The 15,198-nt window shown below is 34.9% G+C and overlaps 1 protein-coding gene and 1 pseudogene across 5 annotated transcripts; one reads left to right on the top strand and one right to left on the bottom strand.

Moving 5' to 3' along the window:
* The first annotated feature begins 513 nt into the window (after nucleotides 1-513).
* LOC145620641 (NDR1/HIN1-like protein 10) lies at nucleotides 514-4,436 on the top strand. Its single transcript, XM_081675341.1, has 2 exons — nucleotides 514-1,408; nucleotides 3,969-4,436. Exon 1 carries the CDS (start codon nucleotides 658-660, stop codon nucleotides 1,369-1,371), a length of 714 nt encoding a protein of 237 aa, XP_081531467.1. The 5' UTR covers nucleotides 514-657; the 3' UTR covers nucleotides 1,372-1,408; nucleotides 3,969-4,436.
* A 3,775-nt stretch (nucleotides 4,437-8,211) lies between these two features.
* LOC145620469 (pentatricopeptide repeat-containing protein At3g14730 pseudogene) lies at nucleotides 8,212-14,261 on the bottom strand (annotated as a pseudogene). Of its 4 annotated transcripts, XR_014108237.1 has the most exons (5): nucleotides 11,746-14,261; nucleotides 11,557-11,603; nucleotides 10,562-10,645; nucleotides 9,716-9,865; nucleotides 8,212-8,809 (listed from the first exon to the last, which is right to left on the bottom strand). The product of XR_014108237.1 is annotated as a pentatricopeptide repeat-containing protein At3g14730 pseudogene, transcript variant X3 (transcript). The 4 variants fall into 4 exon arrangements; XR_014108235.1 differs by having other exon boundaries at nucleotides 11,557-14,261; XR_014108236.1 differs by having other exon boundaries at nucleotides 9,777-9,865; nucleotides 11,557-14,261.
* Nucleotides 14,262-15,198: the final 937 nt, after the last annotated feature.

Here is a 15,198-nt window from a genome sequence, read left to right as displayed (position 1 = left end):
AAGACCTAGCCTTTTGAGTTTTGATCACTCACATAATGACATACTCCCTCCGTGTTTTTTTATGTGATACATTTTCCATTTCTGGCCGTGTTTTTTTAAGTGATACATTTCCTTTTTTGGCATAACAATACATTAAAATTTAAAATATTATACCTCTCTCCTCTCATGGTCCCCACCCAAACCCACTACTACTTTTTTATTATATCTTTCCTCTCACATTCATTACTTTTCAATAAACTATTAACCCTACTATCTTTCTTGAACAATTTTTTAATACTCCACTACCCCACTTACCTCTTATTTTATTTGAGTCGATTAAATTGCCTAAAACTATGTGCCGGTCAATATGTATCACTTAAAAAAACAGGGAGGAAGTAATGTTTAAACTAATGTGTACACTAACACACCATTAAAAGAATAAAGAACATATACTAGTATAGTAATTAATTAATTAATCTAAGAAAAGCATGGGTGCAGTTATTGGGTGGCATCTTCATTTAGTATATACAAAAAGGCACAAACCCAAAGTGGCCAAAGGTTGGCATGACGACTTGTTTTTCCCTTCAATCCCGTTACCCTCCTCAGTCCTCATTCTCCACAATCATATACATCAGAATCCCCCAATTTCTTCCTCTTCAACTAACATAACCGCCTTGAATGACAGACCAATCACGCCCCGCCACCGGGTACCCGGCCCCACCCCAAAACGGTTACCCACCCCCGCCCCCGCCACAATCCAACTATTACTATCCCAACTACAACGCGCCACAACCTTACTACCCTCCCCAACCACGCGCTACCTTCTTCCGCCGCTTCTTCGCGGCGCTCATCGCTGTCTTTATCATTTTCGGCGTTATTCTCCTCATCATTTGGCTTGTCCTCCGCCCTCGTATCCCCTCCTTCACCGTCGATTCCGTCACTCTTTCTTCCCTCAACACCTCCACCTCCCCCTCCCAGATCTCCGGCTCTTGGTCCCTCCACTTCTCCGTCGCTAACCCCAACCACAAGCTCCATGTCTACTACGACGAAATCGAGGCTCGCTTGTTCTATCGTAACTCTTTGGTTTCCCAGAATCAACTTCCGCCGTTTGAGCAGGGGACGAAGAATGTCACCACAATGGATGCTCAGCTTGTGGCATCCTCGGCTTACCTTGAGTTGGATTTGGTGAACAGATTAAAGGATGATCGGTCTAGAGGTAGCGTTAAATTTGATGTTCAGGTTTTGGCGTTGGTCAGGTTTAAGGCTGGGGGTTGGAGAGCTCGAAGACGGTTTCTTAGGGTTTTTTGCGACGATTTGGCGGTTGCTTTTCCATCCAATTCTACCAAGGGGAATTTGTCCGGTGGGCCGCGACGGTGTTCTGTTGGTATTTGATACCTCTTCTTGTCATCTTCATTTTCCACTTTTCCAGGTGATTTAATTGATTAATCTTTGCTATTAATTCGCTGTATATGAATCATGTATGACAATGAAATCAGAGATACATTATCACGTTTATTACCTAATTCATAGTCTATCAGTTGGAAAAAATGCGTAGTTTGTTAGATACTTCGTATCCATTGATCATGTTTTCATCATTGCAGCATTATTTTTGGCTAAGTGATTTAAAGCTCTAATTAATGAACTTTCTGTACAACAAATGAATAGTTATTGTATGAATCAAAATGATCATATTCAGTGGGCTTTGCATAAAGGCGTTGTTGCTGTGTGGTTGGCTAGACAATTGAAATGCATCTCTAATTTCTAAGGTTCAGTGACTATAGAGTTGAACTTCATTGTTGAATTTTGTCCAAGGTCTTAGCAGAATCACCTAAATTTCCTGGTAGCTTGCTGACCTTTGGTTTGGATTTGAAGGATTTGATGTCGTTTTAGAGCTTTTAACTTTTTGCAATACTGGTATGACTAGTGCTAGTAGCTTTTGGAATTTTGAGGGCAGACTTGGAGTAACTTAAAAAGAAAATACCAAGTATAAGATAACCTTTAGAATCATTTCTGATGAATGGTTCCTTCCTGCTCTCCCGCTACGGAATATTACTAATGCAAGATATAATGAGAAGCTACATCGAGAATAAATCTTTCTAGTTTTATGCCTGTGTAGTGGTGGCTAGTACTCCCTCCGTTTTTAAATACTTGCTCCATTTTCTTTTTCCGGCCGTTTTAAATACTTGCTCCATTTCCTTATTTGGAAAGATCTTATAATATTTAATTAATTTCTCTCACCAAGTGGACACAACAATATTAATTCCATATTCTCTCTCCTTCAATTTTCTCCACTACTTTTGGTTTTTTTTTACAATTTTTTAATTCTTTTACCAACTCCACGTATGGAGAAATGGAGCAAGTATTTAAAAACAGAGGAAATACTATTTAACATGTTAAAACTCCTAATAGAGAACGAAAAGTTCTAGAGTACTGTGTGCAGTATGTGATGGTGGGTTTTGTATAGATTAAGAAGAATTTTCCTGGTATCATAGCAACCACTTTCTCTTGGGTTTAGGTATAGTAGTTAGGATTTTGGTGCAGGGTGCAGCATGTTGCCTGTAGGTTTATGATGGTGTTGCTGTCTCCACAATGTATTCATCACGTGAGGGGGTGGTTTTTCTGGAGACTGCAGTGTGAGACTCACGATCCCCAGTAACCAAAAGCTGAAAATATATATGTAAGGTGTGTGGATGGTTGAGCAAGTCTTTGATGGGGAAGAGTATGGCTGGAAGAAGAACATTTAGGTAGCTTTTCACCCTTTACCTTCTATAGTCAAATGGGTTCAGTTGTAAATGGTGACAGTAGTAGCCATAGAATGAAATGGCCAGGGATCTCATTGAAGGCCAAGCCTCATTTTAGTTTGCCTCCTTTGGGCTTTTCCTGCGCAAATAATTGCCGATTTTACTAGTTAGCTCTGAGAACCATGAAAAGTTTGGTAGCTAGCTATATTTTTGTCTAGAGACTAAATATTCAAGTTCAGTAGGCAGAGAACTGAGGGCTGCTGAAGTCATGCTCATACTTTGTGTTGGCAAAAATGCCCAAGCATGCAACATGGGCCAAATGATTAGAAATTTATTTTGGTTTTTGTTTCGAGCTTGCTTGTCACTCAGTGAAAAAGCTGAATTCAAAACAACTTAGCAGAGTTAACTACTAGTATCAAGCTATGATTTGCACATAATCACATTTATTTAATAGATCCAGTGTTTTAGAACCAAATATCCGAAATTTAAAAACATGGATAAAGGAATTTGGGAGAATTTTGATAATTGGCATACCATCAGTCTTTTGATTGGCTTGACAACCCTACTACAAAGTTTAATAAGATAAAATTTGCTCAATTATAAATCTTTGGACATGTAAGACGGAGACCCGAGGGTGCACCGGTGCGAAGAGTGGAAGAGTGGGACCATGGAGGGATTAAACGAGGAAGAGGGAGACCAAAGATGACTTGGTTGGAAGGAGTGAGGAAGGATATGAAGTGCATGGATTTACGTGAGGATGAAGTTTTGGATCGTAAGGGATGGAGGAGAAAGATTTATGTTGATGACTACACGGAATAATCAAATTTGGTTCATGTTAGCCGACCCCACTTTTGGGATTAAGGCTTTGATTGATTGATTGATTGATTGATTGTCACCTCTAACTCACTCTTTGCCTTCCTTACCTAGCTAATCTTAATCAACTAATATGCTATACCAATAGTAACTTCTATATGATCCAGGCTAGTCTATTACCATCATATCCTGTAATCAGCTATAACCAAACATGGAAAATTTCAGCTTGTTTATTGATGGTTGTGTTATGGTGTCTGTATGCCACCCAAAAGTTGAGAACTTTATTTAGGAACATTAGTGGCATTTCCATGAGTTGAGATGTTCAGTGTGCGATTTGACAGTGGACAGCTGATGAAGGTAGTGAACATTACCTAGAATTTGTGCAGGTTCATCATACGGCCTGAAGATTAATCTGAGTGCTCTCTATATTGGCAGTTTGGTATCCCCTGGAGGAATAAACCAGAAGCTTGGGCTCTTGAGCTCCGTAGCCAGCGTTTCTTAGCTACTCAGATGGATATCCCTTTTGTTTGGTGCAGAATATGCCTCTAAAATTGGATATTGGAGGTCCAACTCTTCTCCTCTCTGGTGCTGGCTTTGGTGTTAGAAATTTAGAACTTAGCAGCAATAGTGGTACGGTGGCACCAATGGGTTCGTATTCTGAGGATGACAATATTTTAATTTCTTTCGTATTTGGCGGCACTTGAATCAAAGCTCAATAGTGGTTGCTGTGCTGTTTGTTCAGTCAAGTTAGATGGATAAGGTGTCCATCTTACAAAGTTAGGGTTGATGTATGAACTTAGGCCTAAAAATTGTTCATATCAAGTGTCAAAAGGAAACAAGTGTGTATCAATTGGTATATGTTGAGTAGAAGTGTGTAGCTTTACTGCAGTATTTTATGGAACAGAGATAGCTCCTCTCATCCATCTATCCCCTGCGAATTCTATTTTCCTTACCAGTCTCAAAGTTTTCTTGCGTATAAACAGTTTTATCTCCATTTTCATGCGTAATATTTTTATCTCCATTTTCATGCGTAAAAATTATAAGATTTAGATATTAATAACTAACACACATAAAAATAAGCATTGCAAAAGCAATTTTTTCTTTTGTTCAAGAAATATCACCTTTTCACTCAACACCATATGAGTTTAGGATTAGTTTGACATTCACAAATTTAAGAGACCATTGAACTACCAACATTTATTTGTTTAATTATCATTGAAATTACCATGTGTTTTAAAGGGAGGTTAAGAAAGATACACTATGTGAATAGTAAAATCAGATAAACAAAAGCCAAAGAGAAAATGGGTTTGTATTCTAATAAATTTTAGGTAAAATGCATTTGATTTCGCTTAAAAACGATAGATAACTAAATCATATAAGTAGTAAATAAACATTGTTTGTAGAATATGACCTTTCTATCTCGCCTTGCTTGCAACATATGTATCCCTGTGTCCTAACTCCTAAGGTAAGTAGCTCAAATTATCAATGTGAATGTTGTGAATCTTGAGATGTTCCATTTTCCGAAGGCATGAAATCGATTAGGAGAACTTGAGAACATAGTACAAAGGTGATCGATTGGTTGATAATATGACCCATTTGTTTTTTCTATTGTACATACCGATGTAGAAAAAGGTAAGCAAGTTAAGAGAAGATAATTACTCCCTATGTCCCTGAAAGAACGACCCTTTTGGACTAATTTCGCGGGTATTAAGAAAGTTAAATAATAAGAAGATAATTAGGTTTTATCATAGATGAGGTAGTTGCATTTCTCAACTCTTATTTTAAAATTTTGTGATGTAAAGAATTTCTTTGAAATATGTATTGGATGAATCTACTAAGTGTAAAGGTAAAATAGTTATAAAAATTAATTAATATAAAAACTGGGGATTCACACGTACACACCTCCCCTAATTATGTTTATTAGTTTAAGACAGATTATATTGCTGGCATTCCTATTGATTGAAGCTACTACAATTATAAATAGATTCATTTTGCATGTATTTAGTGTTACCAAATATCAGTAGAATTATACTATTATTCATTACTCTTGTTTTACGTAAAAACTTAGCCTTTTAAATCAGCTTCTTGAATTTGGAAAGCATGAAGAACTCAACATTGGTCTCTATCCTTTTAGTCTTGTGCTTTCTTCTCTCATCAGGTAACTTAATTTTCTAATAAATACTTCAATTCACTTCTTGCATGGTATTTTGTACTCCCTCGAATTCTATATACTAGTAAAAAAAAAAGTTAACGTGGAAAGAACAAAAAGGATTGGAGGGAGTATGATGGTTTTAATTTGTTCATTTATGTAAATGTAACATGAAAAGAAAATACATTCTTTGACATAAGTTACTTTCTTAGTTCTAATTTATTGTGCTTTATTTATTTATTTTTTTAACTGTGGAGTATTATATTTTTTTCTATTTTGTCTTCGTGTAATTTGTGTCTTTTTTTTTTGGTACCACGCACAGATTACATATTTAGTATTTTTTTGTCCAATATATAAAGTCAAGGTCTCAAATTGTATTTCATTCAACTTGTACGTTTTGATAATACTTACTTCTTCATTAAAACAACTACAATTGCACTTTTTTAAAAAAAAAAATTATTAACATAGCAAGAAAACGCAAATTTACCAAAATCAATACATCAAATCTTATCAAAGATTTCAAATTCATGTTTCACTCAAATTCAAGCTTGTTTTAAACTTGTTTCAAAAAAAAAAAAAAAAAAAAAAAAAGCTTATTACAAACTAAAATTTCATCTCATAATTAATCATATATTCATAACTCAATTAATTTGTACATTTTGGCATTATTATTGTATTTAATTTCTCTAAAAAGGCTTTATTTTTTTGGCTTGGAAAATCAGAAACAAGAGGTAGCATGAGCATGCCATGTGGATTTATAGGCAAATGCAGCCCAAATGCTTGCAAGAAAGTATGCGAAGGAATTGGATCAAAAACACCCATTTGCATCTCTACTACTAATTGTTGCTGCCTTAGTGATCAACCAACAGCTTTGCACTACCTTTTTTATAAGCAACAAAAATTTCAAGGAAACTAAATTGGCCGATAGATGTTTTGTGATGTACCATTCTTTTTATTTGGTTCTTGTGTTACTTAGTTTTTATGTGGCTGTTTTGTGTTTTCTTGTACTAGTTTGTCTTTAGCTTGTATTGTTGTTATCGTTGAATGAACTTCATGTCAAGAAAAATAAAATAAAAAAAAATATATCTACTAATGTTTCCTTTTAGGCCGCTTATTGTATTCTTATAATTTAAATCTACTCTATTCAAATTTAGTTGTTGAAGACTAATCTCGATAGCTATTTTGGACGGAAGAAGTAGTATTTAATCCTAATCCCTTTATCCCTACCTTATAAAAAGTTCAAAAAGAACTCTTATAAATGGTGTGATGACTTTTTTACCCCTAAAAATGTATATTGACCCATATACCCATTTATGTCGTATTAACTCTTATGCTTCTCGTATTAGTTTATCTTCTTTAGTCTTCCTTCCCTTCCAACTTCCCACATTTTCCTCTTTACCCCTCTTTCTCTCTACTTCCTCCTTTACTTCCCTGCTCTCTTTCTCTCCTCCATTGAAGCAAAGGAGTCCTCCATTAAAGTACCTGCCGCCGAGCTAAGCCACATGAAAAAGAAGAGGAAGAGGAGGAGATTGTAGAATTTAATTACGAGTTAGAAGACAAAACTATTTAACCTGATAATAATCCTCCTCAAGGGGTAAGGGAATAGGCTAGATATAATTCACTTTGTCACAAACCCACTGAATTGAGAGAGTGAAGGATATATAGCTCAAGTGGTTAGAGCTTCCTCCCCGATCCAAAGATTCTAGGATCGATTCTCATATTGTCAACTATTTATTTCTTAGTATATGAGTTTAAAAGCCCAACCAATAAATTTTGGGTGCATGACAAATTATTACAACTCGACCATTAAAACCAATTATGTCGCGTAAGTTTATAGTAAAGTTTTGATGACACGTCAAAGTTGCATTTTATTGGGGGGCTGGTCTGTGAAAATATAACACAAAGTTGCTTGCTATTACATTCATTGAATGGTACGATACAAAGTTACTTCAACACCATGATAATAATATTTCTATTAAGGGAACAATCTCAATACAAGTATATCTTTTAGTAAACCTGAAGCATCTCCCTCTTTGTCCAACTGTTCTTAATTGCCAAGTTGGCAAATTATTAACTGGTTTAAGCTAAGAACAATTATTAATAAACTCATTGTATATGTAATTTACTTTATTAGCAAGAAAAAAAAAAACTCAAAATTGTAAAGATGGCACTAATATAGATCCGGAGTACATACATCCGGAGTTGCAGTAGACATGCCACACATTCCATATTAACCCATCAAGCCTAATAACAATTCTAAACAAGTTTGAGTTGCATCGTAAAACTATATTCGTTTGATCTAGACAGACATATCTTCTTGGATCTCGATCTATTGTAAAAATACGTACTTTATATTCACACCAGAGGTAGCAAGAGCCACAGGATGCACTCTGTATCTCATAGGATTTGTGGATACATAAGCAATGGAAAATATGCAGTAGCACGATCACCACAGGATGCCTGCAAAAAAATATGCAGTAGCACGATCACCAACTGTATCTCAGACACTAACTGTTGGTCTGTTGCTGCCTTAATTGTCAATAGCTTCCTATTAAATGGTTGCATGCTACTCTGTTTTCTAAGCAAGAGAAGCATCTATGAAATAACTTCTCCCAGCTCTGCATACATTTCTTACATATTACGAAGTAATTAAAAAAAAAAAAAACAAAAACAAATTGTTCCTGTGGATTGCCTTGAAATCCATAAACTTGCTGTAAAGTTGTTCATACATCAAGTTTGCTAGCTATAGCAGCCTTATTTTGTTTCTCAGTTCTTCTTTATCGTAACTTGCTACTCCAACCTTAGACTTCTTGACAGTAGTAAGCTGAAAGCAAGCCCGGCTGTCATCTGACATTTTTTAATCTTTAACAAGCATTTACAACCAGCAAGAATTGTAAAATCGCAGTTGAATTAATTCAAATTTACAAATTAAAGAGGAGCACTTTCTATAATTCTATGTTCAATCTTCAATACCTATTCTTAAGTTCTTGAGATCAATATAGACATTGGCTCAATCACTCGATCAGTGAACATGTAGAAGGAAGGTATGATACAGTTGGGGGTAATCCCTTGTCCCAAGCCTCCAGGAGTAACCGAGTCATGTGTGTGGACACTTGAGTTCTGGACCCTGAAGTACGAAAAAGGCAGCATTAGGCTTGTTAGAACAGACAGCTTTAACAAAAGATCTACAATTTATCGATCCTAACTTTATAGTCCACCTTGCTAATTTTTTCTCATTATATTGTCCTCTTTGGTTATTAAAATATGCTTACCCAATTAATCATATCTTTTCCCACAGCAATTTTTAGGTTAGTTTTAGTTTGCTTACACCCCCTAAGCATTGACAATATCTCTGAGACTTGTTTATATTTTAGCAGCAAAGAGAAAGGAGGGAAGAGTTGTGGTTTCACAGCGCAATTATTCAAAATACATAGAAGTTCATAAACTGCCTGTCCTACTGAGAAATCTAACTCTTCAAACCCAAACACCTCAAGCAAATAAATAAATTTGACAATTGATAAATTTATGGTATAGGATACTAGTAGTAAGAGAGAATCAGAGAATCTATGGAGAACAATGGCAAAACAATATTCCAATAATAAAAAATGCTGGCCTTTCCTAGCAACTTCTATTCTGCAGACTTACATGTTCAATCAAGTATAATAAAACTTTTACTGCTTGAACACTCAGCTGATAACAAATTTCAGATAATTTCAGATAATTTCAGATGCATAAGAGTCGGAAGGCAGAACAAAAATATGAGCAGATTTAATGTTTTTAAGCACTCTTCAAGCATGTCATACCCCTTCTCTTCCCCCCCCCCCCCCCGATTGGTCTTCTGAGTTCTTGACTTTAAATATTCTAAACTTTTGCTTAAAACATTCTTAATTGGGAGATGGTAACACAGACACCCATCTGCTTCATCATTTAAATAGCCCCTATTGACTACAGATGCTTAAAATGTAAAGATTTTACATATTGGGGAATCGGTACCTATGGATTATGAAGAGAACATTGACATTGGAACACTTACAATGAGTTATTAGAATGCCTTACACTTCTATCACCTGTAATCATAACAATAGTGCCCTTACATGGTAATTGTGGAACGGACAGTCAGGTTGGGGCAAAAATGCTTTTTCCCTGGATTATTGTGTATCCGCAGCTCACTCTTCTTTTCTTCCTGGACAATAAATCACACTCTAAGATATTCTCTCCATGCTACTGCTTACAATAACAAAACATCGACAGCCAAGCCAAATCGGCAGGAACTTACTGATATTTACTAAGTTGTTTAACAATTTACGAACATCATAGGAGCTTCGAAGATCTAGTAAAATTATGTTGTTTTTTTTTAATAAAATTTTTTTTTTGATTTCTTTTTTTATTTGACAAAAATTCTTAATTTCTAAAATGAAATTTGAAAACCTTAATTTGGACTTGAGAAAAGGGTAATGCAATGAGATGGTAATTAATCTTGTTTATTAGCTGCTATAATGTTATCTAAAGTTTATCTTATGTGAATAGTGCAGCTATAAACCAGGACAAAAGTAAAAGATAAATTTATCTAATGCATCATCTTATAGTTATTAAATAGATTATTTACGGCACAGAACATAGGAATATACCAAGACATAATCTGAAAAGAAGTAAGATGCTATGGAGGGGAGAGGGAAGATAATGTTACAAAATAACACCTACTCTAAAGGAAAGACGAAGAAATATCAGAGAGGTGGATTTACACTGCAAACTACAGGGAAAATTTGAACAATTACAAATTTACAAAGAAGATAAGCTCATTGGGTTGTAAGATGGGGCGAGAAAATGGAGGGATAAAACCATACTGCACAAACATAAATTTCAAGTATAAGAAACATACCAAAGTGAAAATGAACAGAGATGAAAACAAGTGATACACTGCTCAGATTGATATCCAATGCTGTTGCAAGAGCCGTAGGGAAAACTGTAAAATCCAAAGGCAATCTGTAGCATTAGTTATCTGATAAGTCAATATTAACAGTTCAATAGTAACACTAAAAGGTTTGGACCGAAATTGGATTTAGGAAAGCCTAATCTATTCCATCCAATGTACACCCCTATATATGGAAATTAACATCTTACAAAACACATACTACATACGAAGTACAAAACTAAGAGGCTTTTGACCAAATTAAAATCTTAGTTAAGATTTTCGCTGGATAGCATATTCACCAAGTGTTTTGGAACTAGAAAAGATAATTTGCAAAGTGTTATTGTAAGCGCAATACAAATTCAGCATTTTGAAGGCTTATATCGGAGAATGTTAAGCTCCATTTTATCTTTTCATAGCATTTTCAATTAACATATACCCTCATATGTTATTTTATATTTCCAAAATGCTACTCCTTATTAAATTGCTGACTAGGAGCTGCTAGTTTACCAAAATCTTCAACTAAATTGTCAGAGCTAACAACTATACAAGTAAAACATCAGGTTTGTCTCAGACTCGAGAGAATTAATCAGCAGTGAAGAAAAAAGATCATATCTGTTTCGGAAAAAGTTTAGAGATAATTAAGCATTGAATACAGGAAATACATATTTTTCAAACAATAAAAGAATTATTTACAGAAGAAAAAAAAAAAAAAAAAGTGGAATAAAATTCCCTTGATCCCGAGGATATTTTGATACTGAATTATGATTGGCAGAGGATAAGTAAATTCATCAACCCATAAAAAAGGTCTGTTCTTTCAAAGAACAGTTTGATTACAACCTGAGGCCAAATTTTTGCAAAGACCAAACTAATTTGTGCTGGCGCTGGGAGGTTTATCAGACAAGTTCAAATTCTTCAAAAATAGAACACTAAGTTGAAAAGGTTCATACATAATAGTAACTTACAGAAATCATATCATTGAACATTCTTCCAATATGCTGCAAAATAGCCACTGCCAGATATACACTAAGTCAGTTCAAAGCCATTCCATAAGTACAGTCCCTAGCCTAGCAACCCAAACAAAGTCAAATTTAAGAAAGACATAACAAAGGGCTTTATTAGTTGTCTATATTAAAACAATGAACCTGACTCACCACCTCAGCTTCATCTAACCGGCATATTCAAGAAAAAATTTCAATTGTACCTCACCGCTGAGAAAAAGCAAGTTCCTATTGTTTATAGGGCAGAAAGAGCATATCCATGCTCACAAAGAGGAGCAATCAATGAGTCTAGACTGGCATAGATTGACTTAGCTTCAGGATGATTCTGGTCACCAGTAACGAATATATGGACGCTATTATTGACCTCAATCCAGCTATAACCAGGATTCTTGTTTATGTTTTGTCCCTTCATAGTCAATCTTAAATCCGACACTGCTTCATATTGACCAGCAGCACCATAAATATTTGACAGTAATACATAACTTCCACAGTGTTCGGGATCAAGTTCATTTATATGCTTGGCAGCAACTTCAGCAAAAGTAGAATTTCCATGGAGCCTACATGCTGCTAAAAAAGCCCTCCAAACAACAGCATTACTCTCAATAGGCATTGTCAATAACAATTCATAAGCCTCATCAAGCTGCCCTGCCCTACCAAGCATATCAACCACACAGGCATAATGTTCAATAGTAGGAACCACACCATATACAGACTCCATTTGTGAAAGATATTCACGGCCCTGCCTTAGTAGACCTGCATGACTACAAGCTGACAGAACAGCAATGAATGTCACCTCATCTGGTGCTATTTTTTCAGAACACATAAAGTCAAACATAGATAATGCCTCATTCCCTTGGCCATGCATGCCAAATCCCATGATCATGATGTTCCAAGATGCCACATCTCTGAAAATCATCTTGTCAAAAACCATGTATGCATATCTCATACTACCACATTTTACATACACATCAATAAGAGTATTGTTTACAAGCAAGTGGTCAAAATCACTCACAGATTTTCTACTCCCAAGCCCATTGACAATCATGTACCTATGGATTTCCTTAGCCTGCAAAAGAGCAGCCAGATGAGAGCAAGCAGGAAGTACTGTTGTAATAGTGACTAAATCAGGTCTAGCACCCACGTCTAACATCCTGTGGAAAAGTTCCACAGCTCCATGTTGATCACCAGATTGCTCATGGACACTTAAAATTGTATTCCATGAGAACAAGTCCTTTTCTTCCATACACTCAAAGATCTTTGATGCATCATCAACACACTTGCATTTCCCATACATATCAATCAATGTATTTGAAACTGAAACAACCGATTCATAACCCCTTTTTATTACAAAACCATGCATTGAACGTCCGTTAATAATGTCTGCACTCATAGCCAAGGCAGACAAAACCCCTGTAGCGGTAAAGTTATTTGGCATAGAACCATCTTCATTCATCCTCCTAAATATTTCCAAAGCCATTTCAAACTCCTCAATATGAACATAACCATTGATCATAGCATTCCAAAGCACAACATCCCTCACAATCAACTCATTGAACACATCATAAGATTCACTCATAGCCCTGAATTTCAAATAGCAGTTGACCAAAGCACTGCCAATAAATACATCCGATTCCAACCCAAACTTAAACAACAAAGCATGAATCTTTTTCACTTCAACAACATCTGAACAGCCCTTTATTGCACAAGGAAAAGTAAACTTATCAGGCTGTAATCCCTGATGCCTCATATCCACATAAAGCTCAAAACCTTCATCATTTAAATTATTGCCAACAAAACCCGCTATGATTGCATTGTATGTATAAACATTATGAATATCTTTGGATGTCAAAAACACAGACAATGCATAGGACATGTGATCACACTTAGAATACATATTAATGAGGCTCGTAATCGATAAAGGAGACCCCAAAAGGTCGTGTCTAAGCATCCATGAATGCAGTTCTTTGCCTTTGCACAAGTTGGAGTTCTTAGCAAACAGCTGTAAGAAGGAAATACATCCAGGAATGGTCGAAATGTTCGGTTCAAAAGGCTGTATAGAGGAAATCGAGGCAAACCCAAGAGAACGAAACCGAGGTCTACTAGCAACAACAACTGAAAAGAGATTACTTCTTCCATAAAACATGATACTAACAAATTAATCCTTCCCTAATCCCTACCAAACTGTTTTGAATAAATTCTTTCGGGTTCTAAAATCAGGCCCGTCGATGAGCATGGGCAACAGGGGCACCCGCCACATTTTCATAATTCAGTCAAACATTAAAGGGTTACACAACAAAAATCTTCAACCACATTAGCAACCAAGTTTGACTCAAATTAGGCTTGATAATTAGGATAAAATTCTTCTTGCTTAAGATTATCAATGTATATTGTACATAGAATAATGCTAACAACAATTTTGCTGGTTATAACATAGCATAACTTCGGAAATTATAATCAAATAGTTCAATAATACAGCTTAGAAGAAGTGAAGAACCCTAATTTACTGAAAACAAACCAAAGATAGTGTGAAACTAAACCCTTGACTGAAATCAGTAATGAATGATTAAAAATAAAATCCTTATCTCAGAAGCTGTTTCAATGGAGTTGAGAAAGCTCAGAAGCTGCTTCAATGGAGAATTCAGAGTGTGCTTCAATGGGAGGGAGAGAGAAAAGGGTGCATCGTAAGAGTGTACATTTTTTTTTGTTTCGTTTCTTATATAGGTGGCCAGGTGAGAAATCAAAAATGCAAATACTCGTAGCATAAATTTCACTAAAAAAAATTGGTTTTAAAAAAATCAAATTAAATTAAAAAGAATTACTACTACGTAGTAAAAAAAGATGATTTCCGTTTCTAAGTGTTCTTTTTATTTTGACCGACTCATTAGTTATTTTTTACTACTTTATATAGAACTAGATTAGTGCCCGTGCATCACATGGTAGTAACAATTTATTTATTTTTTTTCATAATTAATTTGTGATATAATATAAAAAATAAGGTAATTCATATGAAATATACAAATACAATGTGTATAAGAAAATTGAAATAATAAGGCCAAAATTATTAGAATTAAATTGAGAAAAAAATTAGTATTTTTTTGACGAAAAAAATTAATGATGCATTAGTTGTGTTGAAAATAATTAAATGTAGTATACATTATATTACATTAATGATGCATGTTTTTTCCAAAAAAAAAAAAAAAACTATACACGTACTTTACAAAATACGCTAAGTAGATTAACAAAAACCATAAAAAAAATTAAAAATAAATAAAAAAAAAGTAACGATGACATCATATGTTGTTTTGGCGGGAAAATTTTTAATGATAGTTTGGCATGTGTTGAAAATGATGTAAGCAAGTTCTGTTTTAGTATTATTTAATAGATTTAGAGTGTATTAGGGGTAATATGAGGAGTGAAAAGTTAGTGCCTCGACAATAACCTCCATTTTTATTTGAAAACAATATTTAAATAATCAATTGATTAATAAATCTTGACCTGATTAAAGAAATACTTGTATAACAATTTATGATTAATTAACTACTTAGGAAAAGCTTGGCAATAAAAAAACAAACGAGTACTACAATATTGTCAAACTAAATAAGCAAT

This window comes from Chenopodium album, chromosome 27 (assembly GCF_948465745.1).
Source record: "Chenopodium album chromosome 27, dcCheAlbu1.1, whole genome shotgun sequence".
Classification (NCBI taxonomy): domain Eukaryota; kingdom Viridiplantae; phylum Streptophyta; class Magnoliopsida; order Caryophyllales; family Amaranthaceae; genus Chenopodium; species Chenopodium album.
Note: the sequence above shows the minus strand (reverse complement) of the source record. Positions and strands in the feature narration are given on the sequence as shown.

Excerpts from the sequence above, each read along its gene's own strand:
- LOC145620641 (XM_081675341.1), top strand. The coding sequence starts at position 658 with ATGACAGACCAATCACGCCCCGCCACCGGGTACCCGGCCCCACCCCAA.